The sequence below is a fragment of the Bos mutus genome, chromosome 2 (assembly GCF_027580195.1).
Source record: "Bos mutus isolate GX-2022 chromosome 2, NWIPB_WYAK_1.1, whole genome shotgun sequence".
Classification (NCBI taxonomy): Eukaryota; Metazoa; Chordata; class Mammalia; order Artiodactyla; family Bovidae; genus Bos; species Bos mutus.
The window spans coordinates 114,010,365-114,037,087 of record NC_091618.1 but is presented as its reverse complement, the minus strand read 5'-3'; the positions used below and the strand labels follow the sequence as shown (position 1 = coordinate 114,037,087).

General features: G+C 38.3%; 1 protein-coding gene across 5 annotated transcripts in view; it reads left to right on the top strand.

Moving 5' to 3' along the window:
- Positions 1-26,723, top strand: part of CHN1 (chimerin 1) — a 201,297-nt gene that overhangs the window by 125,638 nt on the left and 48,936 nt on the right. The window contains exon 1 of one of the 5 annotated variants that reach the window (XM_070358726.1): positions 23,973-23,993. The exons of the other annotated variants lie outside the window; for them this stretch is intronic. Within the exon in view, the coding sequence (XP_070214827.1) occupies positions 23,988-23,993 (6 nt within the window). The 5' untranslated portion in view covers positions 23,973-23,987. Of the gene's footprint in view, positions 1-23,972; positions 23,994-26,723 lie in introns of those variants that run through there. 5 annotated transcript variants of the gene reach the window in all.

The window sequence follows — 26,723 nt, the reverse complement described above, 5'->3', positions numbered from 1 at the left end:
TGAGTTTTAAGCCAGCTTTTTGACTCTCCTCTTTCACTTTCATCAAGAGGCTTTGTAGTTCCTCTTCACTTTCTGCCATTAGATTGGTGCCATCTGCATATCTGAGGTTTTTATATTTTCCCCACCAATCTTGATTCCAGCCTGAGATTTATCTAGCTATAACTTGAACAAGTTATCATAACTGGTCAGAAATGCTCAAACCTGAGTTTTATATTGGAGTTATTAAGATTCTTTCAATAGGAAGTTATAGATGTCTCTAATGGCTACTACTTGTACCCTTGTTTGTGTATCTCTTTTAAAATTTTTGTGCTGCTACATTACAGTAACTTGAATGAATCAACCCTGTTATCTTCTATTTCCTTAGCTTCTAGAACCATCCAGTGAAAATCCACTAATGCTGTAGATTTGCTGGTGACCTATTTTATATTATTTAATTTTATATCTCATACAACTTAAACATTTTCCTTGATGATTTCTAAGTTTCTGTACTTATATACCAGCAATGTTTGATGAAAGGTCACCTTTGCTGTCGAATTTCTCTCCAAAAGCAGAAGCTTTAATACAAGCTGCAGATTGTTTAGCACCTTCTTAAGAGATTTACAACTCTTTCTTCTTGCCCACTCAACAGGAAGGGACCCCTAAGTGTGGGTATATTCATAGTTTGCATCATAACTTTAGAATGACTCAGGGCTGTTGTGCAAGTTCATAGTAAGGAAACAACTGATGCCCTAGCTCTTGAGAAAGTTCTTTTTTTCTATAAATGGGGGAAACTCTACAAATGAACCCATACCTCTTTATAGGCTCATTTCCCAAGAATTCTTTATAAGTGAATTTTATTGAGTATCTTTTACATACTGTAAAATGTATTCAGTTACATGTACAATTTGGTGACCTTTGACAAATGTATGCACCTGTGTAAAGCCCCACCTGCAATCAAATATAGAACATTTCATTGCTCCAGAAAGTCCCAAGTGTCCCTTTGTAGAAAATCCCACCCCTCACCTCCTGCCTAAGGCCACTACTGATTAGATTTCCATCAGGACAAGAAATGTGTTTAATGGTTGATATGACAGGTGACGTCCTATTTAATGTTTTAGTTTTCTACATTTATAGCACTTCTGACCTCTTTTTTTTTTTTTTTTTTTTTTTTTTACTTTTTACTTATTTTTAAACTTGTCATCTTATTATTTTTAAATACCTATCTTCCTGATCTCTGTTAGATACAAAATTTTTCAGGTCATGTATTTTTAGGGAAATATAAGCAACAAAAGAATTGTTGATATGTAATAGTGAGTGCAATATACTATAACTTGTTGAAGTTGAATCCTATCACTATGGACTCTTACTTTTTAACCCATAACAAGGAGTTTAATAATGTTGGGGGCATAGTCAGAGAGGGCTCTTAGATGCAGGGAGGAAGAATCTGCTGGCATCTTGGACCCGAGCCAGAAGCACTGAGCCAGCCCTCCTTTAACCACTGGCTGTCCCCCTTGCCATTCCTCTCTGACCTGGGCTAGGGCCCATGACAGGTGTTAGTCACGGTTAAGTTGATGGGAAAAGGTGTCCCCTGCTCTCTGTGAACTGTACTACATGGTCTGAGGTATAATAATGAGAAAAACTACCATTTCTGCTTCCTCCTCCCAGTCTACTCCAAGGAAAAAAAGGCATTCTTTGTGGCAGTGATATGCTTCCAAAATTCCCTGTGGAACACCACTAAAGCATTTTTTCCAGCTTTGTAGAGACTGCTAAAGCACTTAGATTTTTCTGTCTACAATCCTTGAAAGCATGCAGTTGTAACCCATTCAAGAGTCCTGTAGACCAGAGTTCTCTGCCCAGTCCCAGTGAAGAATGACATTCTCTTGTGTAACAAGCCTCCATGGGGAAGACTATATAGGTCACATAAAACTCCTGGAGAAATGGTTATAACTTTTCTCCCATCTCCCTCAGAAAAGCCTGTTGGAATGGGAGTGAATGAGAAAAGTGAAAAACAGTAAGAATATTAAAAATCCCAGTATATCCTGCTATTGACAGGTTAACATAACCAATAATATTCTGCTGTCTGCCCTTCAGACAGCAGCCAAACTGAGTGTTTTATATGTGAGTGTGTTTGTATATGTGAATGTGTGTGTGTGTGAGAGAGAGAAAGAGAGGGCCAAACATGTATCATTTACAGTTACCAGTTCTAAATTAACAAAGCTTTTAAGAGGAAAGGATTTCCATTAAATTCCATCTGCAGGATATACAAGAAGGACTTTTCTGAAACTGTTACTTAAACCAGAAATATATTACAGTCTTGTGGACTTAACATTCAAATTTGCCACTTATTTCAGTGTGAATAGTAAACTTCCTTCGTTTCCTTTTAGATAAAGCACCACCCCCCTACCAATGCCTTTGCCAATGATTATGTCTGATGATTGCCTAATTAATTTGCCTAATTAATGATTATGACTTATGCTTTAGAAGCAGTGTTCATAGTTACTGCAAAGGGGCTTTGTTTTTTTTTTTCTATTTTAGATTTTTATTTACTTCTCATTTTTTTAAGCTACCCAATTTTTATTCTTTTTGTAGTTTTTAAATTAATTTTTATTGAAGTATAGTTGCTTTACAGTGTCTTGTTAGTTTTTGCTGTACATCAAAGTGAATCAGTTATACATGTACATGTATCCACTCTTTTTAGGATTTCCTTCCCATTTAGGTCACCACAGAGCTATACAGTAGGCTCTCCTTAGTTATCAGTTTTATTTATAGTAATGTATATATACATCAATCCTAATCTCCCAATTCATCCCACCCCCGCTCTGCACTTGGTAACCATAGTTTGTTTTCCACATCTGTGACTCTGTTTTGCTTTGCAAATAAGTTCATCTGTACCATTTTTCCAGATTCCACATATAAGCAGTATTATTTGAGTCTTGTTCTCTCTTTATGACTTCCTGCTTTTTTAAATTCATAGTGATATTGGGCTGTAAACAAGGGGTTTTCACTTTGGGTTTCATACAAGAATATTCTAAACTTTTAAGCTAATTTAATTTTTTTCACTCCAAGAATGTGTAAATAGTAATGGATTCTTAATATTTGACTTAGTGTTAACTCATAAAAGAAGTTCTGTAGCCCTGTAAGCTAATAACTTTGAAGCAGTCCACAGCATCTAGTTCAAATGCCCTGTTTATGCTATTCCCTTTCTCCCTTAATTCCTTATTTTTTGAGATTTGTTTTCCATAAAGATCCACCTTTACTCGTCAGATAGAAGCACTTCAGAAGGAGCTTTGATTATCACATATTACCTTGTGTTTATCCAGCCCCTCCTACACACACTCCCAAAACTGTTTTTTGTTTTTTTTTTAATTGAGCATCTCCTTGGAACAGGAGATCAGGATCTTCATCTTATGACTTTGATGCTGTCACTTTAAGCATGTCATCAACTTCTCTGAGCCTCAGTTGTAAAATGAAGGACTCAGCTTCAGAGATGACATTCAAGTCCCTCTAGGTATCACTCATAAATTTTTTTTGTTAACCCTGAAGAGGTTTCTCAGACTTAAGATTCTGTACTTCTGAGAACTTATTATTTAAGAGGTAGAACAGACTAAAAACATGCAGATTTTTTTAAATTTGTATTTACTTTGGCATATAGTCAGTGTACAGTATTGTGTTAGTTTCAGGTGTACAGCACAGTAGTTTAGTCATACGTGGAGTGGGTAGCCATTCCCTTCTCCAGCGGATCTTCCCAATCCAAGGATCAAACCAGGTTTCCTGCATTGCAGGCGGATTCTTTACCATCTGAGCTATCAGGGAAGCCCCACACATATATTTATTCTTTATAGATTATTTTCCCATATAACTTATTGCATAGTATTCAGTAGAGTTCCCTGTGCTCTATAGTAAGTCCTGATTGATTATTTTATGTATAGTATGTGCATATGTTAATTCCAGTCTCCTAATTTATCCCTTTCTTGCTTCTTTGGTAACCGTAAGTTTGTTTTCTAAGTCTGTACATCTGTTTCTGTTTTGTAAATCAATTCATTTGTATCATTTTTTAGATTCCACATATAAGTGATATCATATGATATTTGTCTTTCTATGTTTGGCTTCACTTTAAATGATAATCTCTAGGTCCATCCTGCAAATGGTGTTATTTCATTCTTTTCATGGCTAAGTAATATTCCATTGTATATATGTACCACTTTTTCTTTATCCATTTACCTGTTGATGGACATTTAGGTTGCTTCTGTGATTTGGCTGTTGTATACAGTGCTGTAAGAACACTGGGGTACCTGTGTCTTTTCAAAGTATGGTTTTTTCTGGATATGCCCAGGAGTAGGATTGCTGGATCTTCTAGTAGTTCTATTTTTAGTTTGAGGAGCCTCTGTACTGTTCTCCATAGTGGCTGTACCAGTTTACATTCCCACCAACAGTGTAAAAAGGTTCCCTTTTCTTCACACCCTCTCCAGCATTTGTTTGTAGATTTTTTTTTTTTTTTGGATGATAGTCATTCTGCCCTATGTGAGGTAATACTTTATTGTAGTTTTGATTTGTCTTTCTCTAATAATTTGTAATGTGGAGCATGTTTTCAGGTGCTTTTTCACCATCTGTATGTATCCTTTGGAGAAATATCTATTTAGATCTTCTGCCCATTTTTTTTTAAATTGGGTTGTATGTTTTTTATATTGAACTGCATGAGCTGTTTGTACATTTTGAGATGAATCCCTTATTGGTTGCATTGTTTACAAATGTTTTCGCCCATTCTGTGAGTTGTCTTTTCATTTTGTTTATGGTTTCTTTTGCAGTGCAAAAGCTTTTAATTTTAAACATGCTGATTTAGGTATAGGCTTGACTCTGCTTTAAGTCTTTGAGCTGGTCATGTAATTTTTTTGTTTGTTTTTTGCTTCAGGAAATTGAAGATCTCTTCTTGCTCCTCAGTATAGATCTCCTAAAGTTATAAAACTAGGAACAGTAATAACTATCATTTATTGAGCCTGTTTATGTGAGAAAGTTGGCTAAATACTTTACGCGATTATCTCCTTTAATCTCTATAGCAATCCTTTTGAGGGTAGGTATTATAAGTATCTTTGGAGATGATAGGTTTATGGTGAGTTATCGAGGGATTGTATAGGTGTGTTTTAGTAAGGCATCCTTTGTTTTGAAATATGAAATCACAGAGGATAACCAGACCCTTCCACCAGATGCCCCTTGATGTCATTGTGGAGACTGAACATTGGACTCTGTTAGTGTCTAAGTAGATCACTGTATTTTGAATAATCGGGTTACTCAAAATAGAGAAGTTAAAACATCCTGGAACCTGTCCAAAGGAAGTTGTAGTTCAGATGGGCCCTTCACCCACTGAGGCATGTTACTGTTGAACTGGAACTCTTTATGTTGTTTTTAAAGTAAACTCTTATCAAATATTAAAAGAAGAAGATTCTGCCTTACAGAATAAGAGAGCTTATGTTCAAATTTTAAATGTAAAAAAGAAAAGCTATCCTTCTCTATAATGTAGCTTAGTTCTCTAAAAGTTGATTGTATCAAATGCTACCCTCCCTTCTTTAAGTACCACAGAAGTGTACAAATCCAAATAGTCTTATTCCTTTCATAGGAACAACAGCAACACAAATAAATAGGAAAGGATTTATACTTATGTAATGTAAATTATACGTAAATGTGCAAAGCTATCACTTCAGCATGTGTATTTTAAATTGCAGTATACTTAATAAAATGAGCTCTGGATAAATTTCTTTTAAGTTTGTATAACTGAACCATATTAAATGAGTAACATAATTTATCTATGTATTAATGAAATGTAAGATTTATAATAAAGCATGTCACATTTATTGTATTTATGATTAGTCAGCACGCTTTTACATTTTCAGTAGTTCACTTGAATTCAGGTTGACATCTAAAGGTTTTCATCATTTCAGTCTTCAAAGTGCTTATTAGCATTTCATTGTCAAAGTTGGTGCTTACTTAGCTCTTTGAAACTGACAAGAGACCTCTGAGTTGACAGTCACCTCCTAAATAAACAAGATTTTGAAGGCAGTTGAAGTGTCTTTCAAATCAGTATTCCAGAGACTATATGTAAAACTTACTGTGGAGAGTTTATTATAATTTAGAGGCAAAAAGAAAAATAAAAACTCTCTCAGCTTTTAAACTCAATTTGAGTTTATCATTCTCGGTATCTCTTAGAAGCAAGGAAACCAATAATAAATAATAAAGATTTAATCAAAGATATTATTATTGATATTAGTGCTTTTTGAGAAGTGAAACAGTGAAGAAACTTTTAAAAATTTAATGTAAAATAAATTTCTGGGAAAGTTCTAAAATATATAGTCATGAATAGTTTTTTGTTTTTTTTATTAAAGTGCTAAGTCAGATCAGTGCTCTCACCAATGAAACTTAATATACAGTAGGGATACCTACAGAAATTTTGATTCAATAGAATCAACATGGGACCCAGATGTCTGTTAATATAATTGTCTCTCTCTATATTGTGTGTGATGTGTATGAGATCCTGTGTGTAGTAAAGGTTTTGCCTTATGGGTTAGGTCAGTGATTCTCAAACTTTTTGGACTTAGGATCCCTTTACACATAATATTAAGAACTGGATTCTTTTAAATGCTTCTACATTCAGTATATGGTAGTATGTTATTTTGGTTGAAGTATATGAAAAAATCTGACCTCATACAAATAAACATTTGGTACAGGAGTGTCTTAAAAGCCTTTTCAGATAATTTGGATGTTTTTCTTTGATACACCAAACTGGATAAGTGTAGTTTCTTAAAGATTACTTGCAATATAGAATCTGAAATGTTGTAAATAAGCATTTCTTATTCTGTTACACTAAAATCCATTGGTCTGTCTTGAACTCTGAATGGATCTTTCAACTTAACCACATGCATTGGTAATTTGGAAAATAATGGTTCACTGAGTTATTTAGGACTTTGAAACATTGAAACATTTCTGTGTATGATACAAAATCACATTTCTTAGTATCATCCATCATTCATTTCATCAGAAAACTCATTAAGTAGTGGGAAGCCGTCACATTCAGTGTGGCAGACACAAAGTCTACAGAGTTCTTATTTTCATTTGCATGTTTGGATTTTATCACTGACTGTCATGTTATTTTCCTTGAGGTGGCAGGCTCATTTGTTCATTTTTGAGAAAATTCCAAGTCTCAGTAATCAGCATTTATGTTAGTTGTTCTTCCCAGTTAAAAAATAGTATTCCATGGAGAAAGCCACCAACTCCGCTTGCAACTCAAACAATACTTCTCCTAGAGAAAACCATCCCCACAAAGTCCCAATTGCCTTTTACATCATTTGTTATGATGCTGACTCTCTCTTTGGGATAGTTTTTCAAATGTAGGGGTATAAAACTCTAAACATAATCCAGAGTAGAAACAACAGAAGAGACAGAGTTAGGAAAAACTGTCTAAATATGTGACCCACAGTAACTCATTTAATGTACTGATGTTCAAAAAAAAAAACAGTACGACTGGTGTAAAATGTTGCAGTAAAATCTATACTTAGTATCTCAAAACCAATTTCTTTTGAAAAGGAAGACAACAGAGAAAACGCTGTTCAAATGATGACATGCTTTAATATTTCCAACACTGGAAAAGGCAACTAAAGCATCCACTTAAAAATGTACAGCTGATCCTGCAGGAAGAGATATTTTAGGCAAGTTATTTTTTTAACATAATATTTCTTAATGTCTTCCTTATTAATTCATGCATTTGAAAATAGTTTCATCTTGGAATTTTCCAGCAAGTTTTGAGTTTGAGTTCATAGGAAGAAAAATAAACTTTAGGCTCATTAAAGGTAGATATTACCAAATTCCCTTTTCCATATAACATTCTTTTGGAACTCATCAGTACAGAGGGATTTTCAGTTCAGTTCAGTAGCTCAGTCATGTCCAACTCTTTGTGACCCCAGGGACGTCAGCACGCTAGGCTTCCCTGTCCATCACCAACTCCCAGAGCTTATTCAAACTTATGTCCATAGAGTCAGTGATGCCATCCAACCATCTCATCCTCTGTCATCCCCTTCTCCTCCCACCTTCAATCTTTCCCATCATCAGGGTCTTTTCTAATAAATCAGTTCTTAGCATCAGGTGGCCAAAGTATTTCAGCTTCAACATCAGTCCTTCCAATGAATGAATATTCAGGACTGATTTCTTCTGGAATTGACTGGTTGGATCTCCTTGCAGTCCAAGGGACTCTCAAGAGTCTTCTCCAACACCACAGTTCAAAAGCATCAATTCTTTGACGCTTAGCTTTCTTTATAGTCCAACTCTCACATCCATACATGACTACTGGAAAAACCATAGCCTTGACTAAACGAACCTTTGTTGGTAATGTCTCTGCTTTTTAATATGCTGTCTAGGTTGGATATAACTTTTCTTCCAAGGATCAAGCATCTTTTAATATCATGGCTGCAGTCACCATCTGCAGTGATTTTGGAGCCCCAAAAAATAGTCTGTCACTGTTTCCCCATCTATTAGCCATGAAGTGATGGGACCAGATGCCATAATCTTAGTTTTCTGAGTGTTGAGTTTTAAGCCAACTTTTTCACTCTGCTCTTTCAGTTTCATCAAGAGACTCTTTAATTCCTCTTCACTTTCCACCATAAAGATGGTGTTATCTGCATGTCTGAGGTTATTGATATATCTCCCGGCAATCTTGATTCCAGGTTGTGCTTCATCCAGTCCAGCATTTCTCATGATGTACTCTGCGTATAAGTTGAATAAGCAAGGTGATAATATACACCGTTGACATACTCCTTTCCCGATTTGGAACCAGTCTGTTGTTCCATGTCCAGTTCTAACTGTTGCTTCTTGATCTGCATACAGATTTCTCAGGAGGCAGGTCAGGTGGTCTGGTATTCCCATCTCTTGAAGAATTTTCCAGTTTGTTGTGATCCACACAGTCAAAGGCTTTGTCATAGTCAATAAAACAGAAGTAGACGTTTTTCTGGAACTCGTTTGCTTTTTCCATGATGCGTCGGATGTTGACAATTTGATGTCTGGTTCCTCTGCCTCTTCTAAATCCAGCTTGAACATCTGGAAGCCTGGCTTGAAGAATTTTGAGCATTACTTTGCTAGCGTGTGAGGTGAGTGCAATTGTGTGGTAGTTTGAACATTTTTGGCATTGCCTTTCTTTGGGATTGGAATGAAAAGTGTCCTTTTCCAGTCCCATGGCCACTGCTGAGTTTTCCAAATTTGCTGGCATATTGAGTGCAGCAATGAGGGATTTCATTCATCCATATATTTTCATGGCACTTTGCACTGTTCCTCCAATAATAGTTGTTTTGGTCCTGCATATTAATTTAAACCATGATTCAACCATCTTTGGAATTGAAAAATGGCAGTTCATGACTCTCAGACATCCTTTGTATTTCAGGTGGCACCTGTTCTCTTAACACAACAAATGTTTTCAATTCGGTCTTATCCTGTAGTCAGCTGTGTTGCTAAGATACCTGTGTTGTCACACATTTTCTCTTTAACATGTTTCCAGTTCATATTTGCATACATTTCGGCTGTCAAATGAGGAAAAATTATTTAAGGTGCTTTGCTGGTTTGCACCTCTGGTCAGCAGTTACTTTTTATTTTTAAATCAAGCCAGAAGATATTGTTTAAAATGGCCATTTTCTTTGTTTTTAAATCTATTCTGGCCATATCATAAGACCAGAAGCTGGCGCCGTTCAGATAGGCATTTCTCTCTAAATCTGAAGAATTCAGCAAGGCTTGCTAATGTACTTTGACGGGGTGCTCGTTCCTTCAATATTCAGTATCTGCTTTGTTCCATGCATCGTGTTAGATGATAAGACTGATGCTAATGATGTCAGCAGTGTCCTCAACACTACCACCACCTGATCTTTGAGAGCTCTCTGCATTCTGGGAACTGAACATACAGGCTTTGCATACATTCCATATATTGTCTCATTCCATGAGGTAGGTTATATCCTCATTCCAGTTTTACAGAGGAAGAAACTGAGACTTCTCCTAAGATCCAGTAACTAGTAAGTGAAGTTGAGATTCTTTTTACAGAGAAGCCAAGCTCCTAACTACTTAACTATAAATAACACTGAACTTTAGATTAAAATTTGTTAAATTGTTTTAAAGGGTGATGAAACAGATTGAATAGGAGAGTTTAGAAACAGCAGCTCTCTATTTTTTGAATTTATTTTTTATTGAAGTGTAGTTGATTTACAATGTTGTATTAGTTACAGGTGTACAGCACAGTGATTCAGTTATATATATATTCTTTTTCAGGTTCTTTTCTATTATTATAAAATATTGAGTATAGTTGTCTGTGCTACACAGCTGGTCCTTATTGGTTATTTTATATATAGCAGTGTGTATATGTTCATCCCAACTTCCTAATTTATGCCTTTTGCCTACATGCATGCTAAGTCACTTCAGTTGTGTCTGACTCTTTTCTACCCTATGGACTGTAGCCTCCCAGGCTCCTCTGTCCATGGAATTCTCCAGGCAGGGATACTGGAGTGAGTTGCCATGCCCTCTTCCAGGGGGGTCTCCCCAACCCAGGGATCGAACCCACATCTTCTGTGGCTCCTGCATTGCAGGTAGATTCTTTACTGCTGAGCCACCGGGCAAGCCCAATTTATGCCTCTCCCATCACTTTTCGGAAAGATCCCCTGGAGAAGGAAATGGCAACCCATTCCAGGATTCTTGCCTGGAAAATTCCAGGGACAGAGGAGTCTGGCAGGCTACAGTCCATGGGATTGCAGAGAGTCAAATACAACTGAGCGACTAACACACACACACATCACTTTCCCCTTCGGTAACCATAAGTTTAAGTTTGTTTTCTATTTTCTGTGTGTGTGACTCAGTTTCTCTTTCATAGATAAGTTCATTTGTGTCGTGTTTTAGACTCCACATATGTGATATCATACGATCTTTGTGTTTCTGAGTTCAGTTCAGTTCAGTCGCTCAGTTGTGTCCAACTCTTTGCGACCCCATGAACCGCAGCACGCCAGGCCTCCCTGTCCATCACCAACTCCCAGAGTTCACCCAAACTCATGTCCATCGAATCGGTGATGCCATCCAGCCATCTCATCCTCTGTCGTCCCCTTCTCCTCCTGCCCCCAATCCCTCCCAGCATCAGGGTCTTTTCAAATGAGTCAACTCTTTGTATGAGGTGGCCAAAGTATTGGAGTTTCAGCTTCAACATCAGTCCCTCCAATAAACACCTAGGACTGATCTCCTTTAGGATGGACTGGTTGGATCTCCTTGCAGTCCAAGGGACTCTCAAGAGTCTTCTCCAGCACCACAGTTCAAAAGCATCAATTCTTCTGCACTCAGCTTTCTTTATAGTCCAACTCTCACATCCATACATGACCACTGGAAAAACCATAGCCTTGACTAGATGAACCTTTGTTGGCAAAGTAAAGTCTCTGAGTTACTTCACTTAATATGGTGATCCCTAGTTCCATCCATTTTGCAGCAAATGATATTTCTTCTTTTTAAGGCTGATTAATACTCCATTGTATGCGTGTGTGTATGTATATTTATATATACACACTTCATTTTTTTATCCATTCATCTGTCGATAGACATTTAGGTTGCTTCGGTATCTTGGCTATTAATAAATAAGATAGCAGCTCTCTGTGTGCGCTATTTCTGATTAAAAAACAACTATATGATGTGTTCAGCAAAATTCCCTGTTGTTTGGGCATTAGAAGGCTTAGGAAGGCACATTCATAGTGGATGGAGAGCAAGAGAGAGCTGGGATGGAGAGTTGGATTGAACCTGCATCTCCTGCATGAATGGCAGATTCTTTACCAGTGAGCCATGGGGCAAGCTGGTAATATATGCATTGACCATTTCTGTACTTTCTTTTAATGAATTTGTGGGCTATATGCAGTGTTTGCACTTTTCCAGACCTCATGTCCAGAACCCAAATTCTTCTAAAGAAAAATGCATATTATAATTACTCATGACAGTGGCCATTCTGGAATCTCTGTTATAAATATAAGCCTTAGTTGATTGTTTACCCGTAAGATTAGAATGGCTTTCCACCTTGTAAATTATGTATGTCTGGTGAATTTAAATGGAAAGTTTAATTACCTGTTTCTAAAGACAGCTTAATTAGTTGCTCAAGAGACCCCTCTCTCAGTTCCTTTGTTTGAAAGGTAGTTTTGTTGACTTGTTTTTATCTAAAACAAAAACAAAAAAAACCATGAAAACCCAGTGCAAAAATAAAACCAGGCATGCTGCTCAGTAACTTCCCTTGAAGTCCTGGGAGACATTTGATGAAGGAGCTGCATATATGTCAGGAAAAGGAAATATCACTTTACCCACTACCCTCAAAATAATGAAAAAGGCTTTTTAAATGCCAGAAATTAATCACCAAGGCTGACCTTACTTCTCTGGATGTTGTAAACCATTTGTCAGGCTTAGCACTGAATTGGGGAAGGTAATTTTCAGCTGTGAATATTTCTGCTTGCTGATGGTTCTGGGTCTTTGGAGCCCAGAGCCTTACTAAAGTAAGAGTCAGTCTCCTTACATATTGAGTGATCTTATCTCCAGGTCTCAGGAAAGCAGGGGGAATAGACAGAGAATAGGTTTGAATCGGGAGGCCCCACCATTGCTGCTTTGCTTATCAATTTCTGCCCTTGATCAAGTACCTTCACATCTTTGCACTGTCATTCTGCAAGATAGGAACGTGAGGATACAGTGAAATAATGTATGTGAATACAGTGAAATAATATGTACGAAAAAAGCACTTTTAGAATCTAAAACTCTGTCTAAACAAGTGCTGCTGGTTTGGAGGCAGTGTAAGAATTGGGCCCAAATTTTTTAAAACTGAACAGGCAGAAGAATACAGTAATTGAAGTTATTGTAGAATGATGGTAGAACAGGATTATGAAGCCATTTACCTCACTGATTACTTCTTGCTGTGCACCATGGTGACAGAATCAGGCCTGCTGCTGGAAGGGATTTTGTAAGGCACCCTCAGTCACCCACACCTGCTTTCCTGAAACTAGGTGATTTCTGTTTCTAGGCAGGGACATGCTAAACTTAAAGATCACTGTGACACATCTTCCCAGAGCATCGATTTTACTCAAGAGTCATTAGTCAAAAACGTTTTTACATGGGTACATTTGGAGAACTTGGAGAGCCACCCGTGGATCCCTGCACACCCCTGTTCAAGGTTGGTTGCTATTGGCGACTTTTTGATGGAAAAGGTAATGACTCATTAGCTGAAGCTGGCAGGAGCGCCTTAAGTAGCATTTGATCTTACCAGCCTGAGATCTTCAGTTGCTCCTTAAATTATCTCCCATTAACCCATCCTTTGTGGAGGAGGGAAACGGCAAAGTAGATCCCTCTTAGTACATTAAAATATCCCTGAAAAATAGATGTTAAATCCTTTAATCTTTCCTTCTTCCTTTTCACAAGAAGTTGATTGTAGTCTGACTTCCTGTGTCTAATATTGTAATGTGCTGATCATTTGGGGGCCTGGTCTAGATGCCTCAAATCACTCATGAGATATCAAGGTTCATATGGAAGAATCTAATACAATTATATTTTATATATATATATATATCATACATTTACATATATATATATATGAAAGAATCTATCTCTTATGTGAAAAAGAACATCCAAGTTAGGGGTTGTTCTCTCTTAGTTTCATTAGGATCCTTTGAACTAACAGAAATTTCATGAGATGAAACACTATGGACCCAATATGAAATGTTTATTTTAGAAAAATGCCCAGATGCAGGTTATTTTTACTTTTCAACATCATTATCTTAATGTAAAACCTGCCATGTGGTAGTGTCATTACAAAGAAAAGACAAATTAATATCTGGCAGTGAGGTGCATGATTAACACATCTATGAATTATTCTCATACTTCTAAGGGAAATTATTTATGAAAGTTAAATCTGTTACCTTCAGGCCACTATTGCCATTTTTAAATATTAAAAATAGGCTTTCAGAAATATGTTCAATTTGAACTTCATGAATACACTTTATCCCATGAGCCCACATTTGTCTTTATTGAGGCTTAAAGTGAATATTAAAATAAATTACAATTGTAATATTCTAATCAAACTATACATATTGGGCTTCCCTGGCAGCTCAAATGGTAAAAGAATCTGCCTGCAACACAGGAGACCTGGGTTCTATCCCTGGGTTGGGAAGATCCCCAGAGAAGGGAATGGCTTCACCATTAATAAATTACATTTGGAATACTCTAATCAAACTGGGCATATAGGAAATATGCTTTTATAACTCAAGTTTTAAAAAATCAGTAGCACATTTTTTTTTTAATAACCAAATCACATACACTTCATCTTAATCAGTTGAAATCAGTAGAGGAATGAGAAAACTGATAATATAATGCCTAGTTTTTATTCTGATTCATTGGCTTGCTTCTGTTAAATTGGTGATTGTGAAATGTTCACTGAGCTGCAATAACATGAAATAACCCCTTATGGCAGTTTAAAATCTGAAAATACTCCTGATGTCTATCTGAGTCTGCTTTTTAGCTTTTTAATTGTACTTTACTTACGTATATTACCACCAAAAGCTCTCTGAAAAAAAGTGGAAACAGCCATGATCCCAGAGTTTTGCACTGTATTTAAAGTCTCTAATTGTTGTCAGTTCAGTTCAGTCGCTCAGTCATGTCCGACTCTTTGCGACCCCATGAACTGCAGCACGCCAGGCCTCCCTATCCATCGCCAACTCCCAGAGTCCACCCAAACCCATGTCCATTGTGTCGATGATGCCATACAACCATCTCATCTTCTGTCATCCCCTTCTCCTCCTGCCCTCAATGCCAGCATCAGGGTCTTTTCCAGTGAGTCAACTCTTCACATGAGGTGGCCAAAGTATTGGAGTTTCAGCTTTAGCATCAGTCCTTCCAGTGAACACGCAGGACTGATCTCCTTTAGGATGGACTGGTTGGATCTCCTTGCTGTCCAAGGGACTCTCAAGAATCTTCTCCAACACCACAGTTCAAAGGTATCAATTCTTCGGCGCTCAGCTTTCTTTATAGTCCAACTCTCACTCACATCCATACATGACTACTGGAAAAATCATAGCTTTGACTAGACGGACCTTTGTGGATAAAGTAATGTCTCTGCTTTTGACTAAATATGCTGTCTAGGTTGGTCATAACTTTCCTTCCAAGGAGTAAGCATCTTTTAATTTCATGGCTGCAGTCACCGTCTGCAGTGATTTTGGAGCCCAAAAAAATAAAGTCTGACACTGTTTCCACTGTTTCCCCATCTATTTCCCATGAAGTGATGGGACCAGATGCCATGATCTTCGTTTTCTGAATGTTGAGCTTTAAGCCAACTTTTTCACTCTCCTCTTTCACTTTCTTCAAGAGGCTCTTTAGTTTTTCTTCACTTTCTGCCACAAGGTGGTGTCATCTGCACATCTGAGGTTATTGATATTTCTCCTGAAAATCTTGATTCCAGCTTGTGCTTCATCCAGTCCAGCATTTCTCATGATGTACTCTGCGTATAAGTTAAATAAGCAGGGTGACACAGTCCTTTTCCTATTTGGAACCAGTCCATTGTTCCATGTCCAGTTCTAACTGTTGCTTCCTGACCTGCATACAGGTTTCTCAAGAGGAAGGTCAGGTGGTCTGGTATTCCCTTCTCCTTCAGAATTTTCCACAGTTTATTATGATCCACACAGTCAAAGGCTTTGGCATAGTCAATAAAGCAGAAATAGATGTTTTTCTGGAACTCTCTTGCTTTTTCCATGATCCAGCGGATGTTGGCAATTTGATCTCTGGTTCCTCTGCCTTTTCTTTCTTTTTTTTTCTCCTCTGCCTTTTCTAAAACCAGCTTGAACATCTGGAAGTTCCCAGTTCATGTATTGCTGAAGCCTGGCTTGGAGAATTTTGAGCATTACTTTACTAGCGTGTGAGATGAGTGCAATTGTGCAGTAGTTTGTTGTCAGAGCTTCTCTCATTTCATCTCCTCTATTGTTACAGAACAATAAAAGTGTTTCTTTAAGCTGTGCAAGTAATAGATATAAAAAATTTGGGTAAAACAAAAACCAAAATGTTAATGACATATTTCCCTAATTAGCCCTCAGGTTCATTTAGGGGGAAAATTGGGAATGAGTTCCTATGGAGGCTATTTTCAACTTTTCATTTGGAAGAACCAAGAAAAATGTTATGATCCCCATACAACTATCGTTGCCAATGGCTGAATACTGGAGACTGTTAGACTAGAATATTTTACTCTTATTATGTAATTTTATATATAATTACATGTGTATATTAACTTGTTACATGATTCCACACCAGGAAATATCTGCCATTTATTTTATCTTCCCAAAGCACCTATTATATAAAATTGTTTATCAATACACCAGGGCTACAATCTAGTGTCCATTAAGAACTTGTAAATGAAAAAAATAAGACTGTTCTATGAAAGAAATTTAAGATCACCACCTAAGGTATTTGAACAGAACTATGCAGAGTCATCATAAAGACACACCTGGAAAAAGACTCACAGAGCTAGAAGCTGCTTATGCCAATCTCAGTATTGACCTAAAATGAAGGTACCTCTCAATAAATGGGTACTGAGCATTCTAGTTCCCTGGCAGGGCCATCCTATTTATAGAAGATTCAAAGGATATCTGTGCATTCTGTATTCAGTTCATCTAACCCACTTCACTTGTCTGATTCTATTCTCTGCTTCCTAATGATTTTTTTCTTTCCAGTGTAGGTATGCTACCCAAAAGAGAGCATGTTGGTCACCCACTTTATGATCATTATATCTCATATAAACTACACAACCATCGTTCTGCTTTTACCTTCAGTTTCATGAGCTTGGCATTATGTCAGTCTGCTCTTGAGAAATAGATGTGACCTCCTTGCTGACAGATTTTAAGTTTCTGAGCCTGCAGAACTAAACCATACAAAAGCCTGTAGTACATTAGGCAGAGCTACCTTGAAGGGATATGCTCATAGCCAGCTGGCCTTTCCCCAGTTGGACAGTCACATTTTTACATCCTTGTGTGCTGAATGAGTGTGAACCTTCCTTCTTCCTTTTGAATTTCTTTTTAAAATATGGAGAAAACCACAGAGTTCATTTAGTAGATCTGGGAGTTAGGAAAAAGTTCAGGGACTTGGCTGGTATCAGTCAGAACCAGGCTTGGTAACCAGGCTGTGTGCCATTCCACCCGCTCCTCTTGGCCTGGTGTGCAAAACACTTCCTCACACTGTCGCCTGGAGAAGTTGATCATATCTGTTGTTTCTTGCAAGGATAAGGAATGCAAGGCTGTGCTTTTTTGTTTGCATTGTGTTTTTAAATGTCTTATGTTTCTGTAATTGCTTCATGTAAGTCAAAGAACATGTTAGAGTACACAGAGTTTGGTAGTGTGAATGTTAATATAGTGTAGTTTAAATTTATTATACAGTGAAATGAATGCATTGCTGTGCCTTATTGTTATCTGTTTAGAGAGAGGTTACATTAATGCTAGAGCCCTGTGTAGTGACGACTCAGAAATTACAATGTGACTCATGCCAGGAGCATAAAAATTTAGAGCCCTGGTCAGATTTAAAAGTTTCCTGTGCAACATAAAAAGTTACTTATTCCAATATAACTTCAGGAATTTATAGACTTCTGTGTAGAAATCTCTAATGTTTGACTTAAAATGTATTTGAAAATTTTGAAGAGGTGATGAATCTGGTAGATGCTATAAATTTAAATATAAGCAGTACTAAATTGGCTAGTGATCTGAGGGATACTAGAATATAAATCATCCAGAAACTTATTCAAATGATAGCCTTTCCAAATTGCATGTTAACTATAGGTAATATGAGGGGCAGGAGAGTTTAAAGGAAAGACAGAATCTGAAGTCGCTTAGACCTGAGTTCAGCTCCTATTCTCACCACTTACTAGTTAGGTGACTTTAATCTGAGTTTCTGTTTCTTTATCTATAAAATGAAACCTGCCCTGTTGTTTTAACAACTAAGCTACTTTGTTGTTGTTCAGTCACTAAGTCATGTTCAGCTCTTTGCAACCCTGTGTCCTGCAGCCTGGCTCCTGTGCTCTCCACTATCTTCCTGAGTTTGCTCAAGTTCATGTCCATTAAGTCAGACATCTAACCATGTTGCTATCTAGCCATCTCATCCTCTGCCATCCTCTTCTCCTTTTGCCTTCAGTCTTTCCTGCTATCAGGGTCTTTTCCAGTGTGTTACCGTTTCACTTCAGGTAGCCGACGTATTGGAACTTTAGTGACAGTCCTTACGATGGTATTCAAGGTTGATTTCCTTTAGGATTGACTGGTTGGATCTCCTTGCAGTCCATGGGACTCTCAAGAGTCTTCTCCAGCATCACAATTTGAAAGCATCAGTTCTTCAGAGCTCAGCTTTCTTTATGGGCCGACTCTCACATCTGTACACGACTACTGGAAAAATCATAGCTTTGACTAGATGGACCTTTGTCGGCCAGGTGATGTCTCTGCTTTTTAGTACATTATGTTTATCATAGTTTTCCTTCCAAGGAGCTAGCATCTTTTAATTTCACAGCTGCAGTTACTGTCCACGGTGATTGTGGAGCCCAAGAAAATAAAGCCTGTCACTGTTTCCACTTTTCCCCCTTCTGTTTGCCATGAAGTAATGAGATTGGATGACATGATCTTAGTTTTTATTGAATGTTGAGTTTCATGCCAGCCTTTTCACTTTTCTTTCACCCTCATCAAGACGCTCCTTAGCTTCTCTTCACTTTCTGCCATTAGAATGGTATCACCTGCATATCTGAAGTTGTTGATATTTCTCCCAGCAATCTTGATTCCAGCTTGTGATTCATCCAGCCCAGCATTTCACATGATGTACTCTGCATAGAAATTAAATAAGCGGGGTGACAATATACAGCCTTGACATACTCCTTTCCCAGTTTTGAACCAGTCCATTGTCCTATGTCTGGCTCTAACTATTGCTTCTTGACCTCCATACAGGTTTCTCAAGAGACAGGTAAGGTGGTTTGGTATTCCTGTCTCTTTAAGAATTTTCCACAATTTGTTGTGATCCACACAGTCAAAGACTTTAGTGTAGTCAGTGATGTAGAAATAGATGTTTTTTGGAACTCCCTTGCATTCTCCATGATCCAGTGAATGTTGGCAATTTAATCTCTGGTTCCCTGCCTTTTCTGAACCCAGCTTGTACATCTGAAAGTTCTCAGTTCATGTACTGCTAAAGCCTAGCTTGAAGGGCTGTGAGCATAGTCTTACAGGCTTGTGAAATGAGCACAGTTATATCGTGGTTTGAACACCCTTTGGCATTGCCTTTCTTTGGGATCAGAATGAAAACTGACCTTTTCCAGTCCTGTGGCCATTGCTGAGTTTTCCAAATTTGCTGGCACATTGAGTGCAGCACTTTAACAGCATCATCTTTTAGGATTTGAAATAGCTCAACTGGAATTCCATCACCTCCACTAGCTTTGTTCGTAGTGATGCTTCCTAAGGTACACTTTACTCTGCACTTTAGGATGTGAGGCTCTAGGTGAATGACTACACCGTCGTGGTTCTCCAGGTCATTAAGACCTTTCTTGCATAGTTCTTCTGTGTATTCTTGCCACCTCTTTTTAATTTCTTCTGCTTCTGTTTGGTCCTTACCGTTTCTGTCCTTTATCATGCTCATCCTTGCATAAAATGTTCCTTTGATACCTCCAAGTTTCTTGAAGTGATCTAGAGTCTTTTCTATTCTTTTTTTTCCCTCTGTGTCTTTGCATTATTCCTTTAAGAAGGTCTTCTTATCTCTCCTTGCTATTTTCTGGAACTCTGCATTCAGTTAAGTATATCTTTTCCTTTTCTCCTTTGCCTTTTGCTTCTCTTCTTTCCCCAGCTAATTGTTAGCCTCCTCAGACAACTGCTTTGCCTTCTTGCATTTCTTTGGGATGGTTTTGGTCATGCCTTCTGTATAGTGTTACAAACCTCCATCCATAGTTCTTTGGTACTCTGTCCAGATCTAATCACTTGAATCTATTTGTCACCTCCACTCTATAATCATAAGGGATTTAATTTAGGTCATACCTGAATGGCCTAGTGGTTTTCCCTGCTTTGTTCAATTTGAGCTTGAATTTTGCAATAAAGAGCTCATGATATGAGCCATAGTCAACTCTAGGTCTTGATTTTACTGACTGTATGGAGCTTTTCCATCTGCAAAGAATATAATCAATCTAATTTCATTATTGATCATCTAGTGATGTTCATTTGGAGAATCATCTCTTGGGTTGTGAGAAAAGGGAGTTTGCTGTAACCAGCATGTTTTCTTGATAAATCTGTTAGCCTTTGCTCTGCTTCATTTTGTACTCCTCTCCAAATTTGCTTTTTATTCCAGGTATCTCTTGACTTCCTACTTTTGCATTCCAATCCCCTATTATGAAAAGAACATCTTTTGGATGTTAGTTCTAGAAGGTGTTGTTGTTCTGTCACGAAGTTATGTCCAACTCTTTGTGACCCCCTGGACTGCAGCACACCAGGCTCCCTGTCTTTCATTCTCTCCCAGAGTTTACTCAAACTCATGTCCATTGAGTCGGTGATGCCATCCAACCATCTCATCCTCTGTCGCCCCCTTCTTCTCCTGCCCTCAATCTTTCCCAGCATCAGGGTCTTTTCTAATAAGTCAGTTCTTCGCATCAGGTGGCCAGAGTTTTGGAGCTTCAACACCAGTCCTTGTAAGGAGTATTGTGGGTTGAATTCCTTTAGGATTAAGTGGTTTGAGTGGTCTTTATAAAACTGGTTAACCGCACCTTCTTCGGCATTAGTGGTTGCAGAATAGACTTGGGTTACTCTGATGCTGAATGACTTGCCTGGGAAGGGAACTGAGGTCATTCTGTCATTTGTGACACTGCACTCAAGTACTGCTTTTCAGACTCTGGTTGCCTACGAAGGCTACTGTATTTCTTCCAAGGGATTCTTGCCCACAGTAGTAGATATAATGGTCATCTGAATTAAATTCTCCCATTCCTGTACATTTTAGTTCACTGATTCCCAATATGTCAGTGTTCATCGATGTTCATTTTTGCCGTCTCCTGCTTGACCATGTCCAATTTATCTTGATTCATGAACCTCACAGGACTTGAGCGTTTCCACTTTGACCCAGCCACTTCATTCTTTCTGGAGCTATTTCTCTGCTCTTACCATTGGACACTTTCTGACTTGGAGTCATATCTTTCAGCATCATATCTTTTTTTTTTTTGCCTTTTCATACTGTTCATAGGGTTCTCATGGCAAGAATACTGAAGTGGGTTGCCATTTCCTTCTCTGGTGGACCATGTTTTGTCAGAACTCTTCACTGTGACCCATCTGTCTTGGGTGGCGCTGCATGGCATGGCTTGTGGCTTCATTGAGTTATGCAAGCCCCTTCACCACGACAAGGCTGTGATCCATGAAGGGGAACTAAACTACGTCATACCTGTAAAGCATTTACTAGTACAGTGCCATGTAGTTGTCAGTTAATAAATGTAAGCTGACATATAATTGTTAAGTACCTTGAATATATTCCACTCTTGGCTCTAATGGAGAGAAACTAGGTTACAAATGATAATTTAGGGGACACAAGTATGAATAATCAGTATATCTAGAGTGAGCTGAATTTGCTTGGATCTACAAATTTTGATTGTGGAAGAGCTGTTGTTTATAACTCAGTTTCAACATTTTGTAGAAATTGCAGAATTTGCTAAACTTGAATTAGTGTTTTAGATCACCCAGTAGTAAGCAAATCCAGCTACTCTACACGTCCATGAGCCTTAGGGCCATGCCAGCTAGAACAATCTTTTATGGTACTTATTGGATGGAATGTTGATTTAGCTTAGTTAACTGGAGTATTGAGGTCATGAGTCTGTGATGTCATCATGATGTTACAAAGGAGGTAACTGTTTGCATGAGGTCTTTGTAGTTTTCTAGAAAACATTCTTACTGTTAGTATTTCCTGACATTCGGTAACTGGAGATTTATTCTTTTGGCTTAAGTCTTGGTCCCATACTAAAATCAGATACTCATGGAAAAGGAAGTGTAATCAGTCATCTGCACCTTAATGTAAGCAGGATTTGAGGCAGGAAGGAGGAAAGGACAGGGGTTACTCAGTTTGAGCCCAGGGGTTCAGATTACCAGTACATGGTAAGTTTAAAAACTGCAGAACGGTGATGCCTATGAAAAGACCCTGATGCTGGGCAAGATTGAAGGCAGAAGGTAAAGGGGACGACAGAGGATGATGGTTGGATGGCATCACCAATTTGATAGACATGAGTTTGAGTAAACTCCATGAGTTGGTGATGGACAGGAAAGCCTGGAATGCTGCAGTCCATGGGGTTGCAAAGAGTCACATACAACTGAGCGACTGAACTGAACTATGATGTGTGCCTAAACCATGTGGCTACAGTTTGACCTGAAACTCACGTTGCTTAGGACAGTGGCCTTGGGCCTTTAATGTGTATCACTGTCACAGGTTAGACTAACTCTGAACTTGGACAACTGGGGTCTTGGAAGGAAAAGAGGTGAAACTTCTATTTGTTAATTACTTTCTGTGCTAGGAATAATGAAAAATGCTTATTATCTCATTTAATTCTTAGTCATTCTATAATGTAAGTACTTTTAATCCACTTAAATCAGTAGCTTGAGCAAAGACTCACCACAGCCAGTAGATGAAGGGGTTAAGGTCAGCACTTCTCTCTGACCCAAGAGCCCATGTTCCTGTTTTGCTAGGCTTGGTGAAAATGAGAGGCTAACTCAGCACAAATCCAGTATTGTTACTAGACAACAGCAGAGTGGGGTCAGTGGTAGACATTTCTTTATTTGAAAAACAGCAAATGCATTCCTTTCCAAGGTCACCTATTTCCCCCTTACAACACTGCCAGCCCGCACTTTCCCGGTCCTCTTCTCTGAACTGCAGAGGGTATGGACAAAGGTAGACACAGAGAAGTTGTGGGCTCTGCTCCTTTCCCATCTCTCTCTCCAGCCTAGTCACCCTTATCTGAGCAGAATACAGAAATGATATCTGTGTTAAGGATGGACAGAGTCAGGTCCAAGACAGGCCAAAGGTTCCCAGTCAAAATACAAAGCAAAATACTGCTGGTGTTTCCAGCAAAAATGACCCGTGAGCATTTCTTCGCCTATAAAACACCCATTATGCAACATGTCTCGGGCTCTATAACCAAGAACTGGGACAAAGATATGAAGCATAACACATTGTTCCTGACATCTTAACAAATGCTGAGAATCTTCTTTCCTTTTAGCTCCATCCCATCCTGCTCCTTCAGCTAACACACATTATATGCCTTTTGAAAGATAGGATTAGAACTAGCATTGGGGGAATTTGATAGAGACCATAATATAAAGAGAAGAGCAGGAGTTTCAGGCATGCTTGTATGTATGAACCAAAGGCAGATTAATCTAACTCCTTATACAGAATGGGTTCCCTTGTGGCTCAGCTGGTAAAGAATCTGCCTACAATGCGGGAGACCTGGGGTCAATTCCTGGGTTGGGAAGATCCCCTGGAGAAGGGAAAGGCTACCCACTTCAGTATTCTGACCTGGAGAATTCCATGGACTCTACAGTCCATGGGCTCACAAAGAGTTGGACACAACTGAGTGACTTTCACTTATACAGAAACCTGTCTTATATTACACAGTGTACATACTCTGCAGCTAATATTTGGCACAGCAGCCCTGTATCATTTATTGAATGCTTGTATGGATGTGAGAGTTGGACTATAAAGAAAGCTGAGCGCAGAAGAATTGATGCTTTTGAACTGTGGTGTTGGAGAAGACTCTTGAGAGTCCCTTGGACTGCAAGGAGATCCAACCAGTCCATCCTAAAGGAGATCAGTCCTGGGTGTTCATTGGAAGGACTGATGTTGAAGCTGAAACTCCAGTACTTAGCCACCTGATGTGAAGAGTTGACTCATTTGAAAAGACCCTGATGCTGGGAGAGATTGAGGGCAGGAGGAGAAGGGGACGACAGAGGATGAGATGGCTGGATGGCATCACCGATTCGATGGACGTGAGTTTGGGTGAACTCTGGGAGTTGATGATGAACAGGGAGGCCTGGTGTGCTGCGGTTCATGGGGTTGCAAAGAGTCGGACACGACTGAGCAACTTGAACTGAACTGAACTCTCTGTAGTCTTTTCTTCTTTATGTATTATCCCCAAACTGTCCAGTATCCTATAAGATAAATATTACTAGCCATGAACATGAAAGTGTTTGTCGCTCAGTTATGTCCAGCTCTTTGAAATTCCATGGACTGTAGCCTGCCAGGCTCTTCTATCCTTGGAATTCTCCAGGTAAGAATACTGGAGTGAGTAGCCATTCCCTTCTCCAGGATTATTATCCATGGTATGTAATAACCAAGGCAACAAATAAATCTCCCAAGGTCAGGATTCAAACTTTAGTGTCTCTGATTTTAAATCACATTTTTTATTGTAATACACTGCCCCCCAGTAAAAAATAGCTGCCTTCATTTGATTTTTATTCATTGAATCTTTATTTGTACCAGCTACTGTGCTAGATTCAGGATTTAAACTGAGATGTGTAAGACCTAGTTCTATATAAACAGCTACATAGGCAACTGTGATATGAGGCAGAAGGTGATACGTCTCGTAATTAATGAACAAGTGAAGGACTCTGAGGTTCACAGGTGGGTAACGTCACAGCTAATGCTTCAAATGGTCAAAGGTGTCCTGAAGGAGGGGATATCTGAATGGAGCCTGAGGGCTGCATTTCCTACTGCGTGTACTGTGGGCTACACTTGAGATCTAGATCTTAGTGATGATTACTTTTTCTTACCATTCGGTGTTCCTCATTGTTTGCTATGTCTTACAGTCTATTGCTACTCTTCAGAACTGAAAAGAGAAAATAACTAGAGAAACACCTTGAATACCAGAGAGAAAAAAACAACTACTCTCAGACTCCATGGTTTCCTTTCATTTTCTCATTTGAGTGGATATAGCATAGTGTTTGGAGAAGGCAATGGCACCCTACTCCAGTACTCTTGCCTGGAAAATCCCACGGATGGAGGAGCCTGGTGGGCTGCAGTCCATGGGGTCACTAAGAGTCGGACACTGAGCAACTTCACTTTCACTTTTCACTTTCATGCATTGGAGAAGGAAATGGCAACCCACTCCAGTGTTCTTGCCTGGAGAATCCCAGGGATGGGGGAGCCTGGTGGACTGCCGTCTATGGGGTCGCACAGAGTCGGACACAACTGAAGTGACTTAGGAGCAGCAGCAGCAGCATAGTGTTTAAAAGCCTAACTCCTATCCATCACTTAACCTAATAGCTGTACAATTTGGGGAAGTTAACTTCTATAGGCCTCAGTTCTTCCCGCTATAAAATGAGGGTAATATATGCCTCATAGATAGTTCTTCTGTGGAATTAATGGGATTCTGTATATATGAAAGTGTTTAGCTGGGTGCTTAGAGCCTAAGTACCTAATAATGATAGTCATAATTAATAGATGCTCTATCCATCTAAGTAGATAGATATGGCCAGAAAACATAAGGAAGAGTGGTAGACATTTGTCTGGAATGTCAGAACATTGATACTGGTTCTGAATGCAGGAGTTAGCAATTCTGACTTCAGAGCTCCTCAAAATTAATGCAGAAATGCAGTTGCAGTTATAGAAGGTGTAATAGTGACAAGACCTCCAGCCAGTTGAGAGGAGCTAAGAAGTTTTTCATCTGGAACCCTTGTTTTTTGTATTCTTAGTGCCCTGGATAGTTGCCCAAGTTGTTATTATTCCAGTATTTCTTTCATAAGTAGAACACTTACTCAGGAAAGACAGTGACTGCAGAGTCTTAGTAGACCTTACCTCTCAGTGACAGAAATATTCAGTTTTACTCAGCCATGAATTTTCTGGAGAACTCTACTATGAATATTTTTATACTGTGGTTGAATTTTAGTTACTACAGCTGAAGGACTGGGATGATCTATAATAAAGTATTTCCTCATCAGAAATACTCAGGAAAAAAAGTTTCTTGGGTTACATGAGGTAACTGTTGTCTCTAAATTAGTAATTTAAACATTCATTGTTAAATAATGTGGAGAAAAAAATTACTGTCAAATTTGCCTTTAGAGTCTGTGTTTTTCAGGCCCACTGAGAAAAACATAAACTTGCTATAGGTTGTGTGTAACTAAAGAATTGGCTGGCCTTTCTATTTTTAGTCATCACATGACAAACTAGGTCTAAGCTAAAGAGCAATGTAGGTTAGGCAAGGAAGTTCTTTCCATTGTATTTCTACTTGGAAAAAAATTTTTTGTCTCCTATTAATCAGGTAAGGGTATAAATTTGTGGAAATGAAACATCTGTAGATCTAAATGTTAATGTTTGCCTTTTTATTTACTTAGAAGTGTTTTTTAAAAAAGAAATCATTTTAAAAGATGGAACTATAGACTCAAATTAAAAAATATTGGGGTATGTTTATAAATCAGTCATTCAGTATTATCAATATCTGCCATGGTTTAAGGACCACTTCATGCCCTAATTAAATTAGAATCTGCAGGAGCCCCATAGTCCTTACAGACTATGAAATCTGAAATAAATTTTTTGCACTTATCTAAGCAGATGGACTGAATTCATTTGAATATAGCATTTTTGATTCTTTAAATACAATGTAACTTTAGAATCAGAATGGGTTAAACTTAATTACTATAGCATGATGAAACAGATGGGAGGTGTTGAGGGAACCAATATGAGAAAACCTAAGTTTACAGCCCCTTGGTTTTAAAGAAATG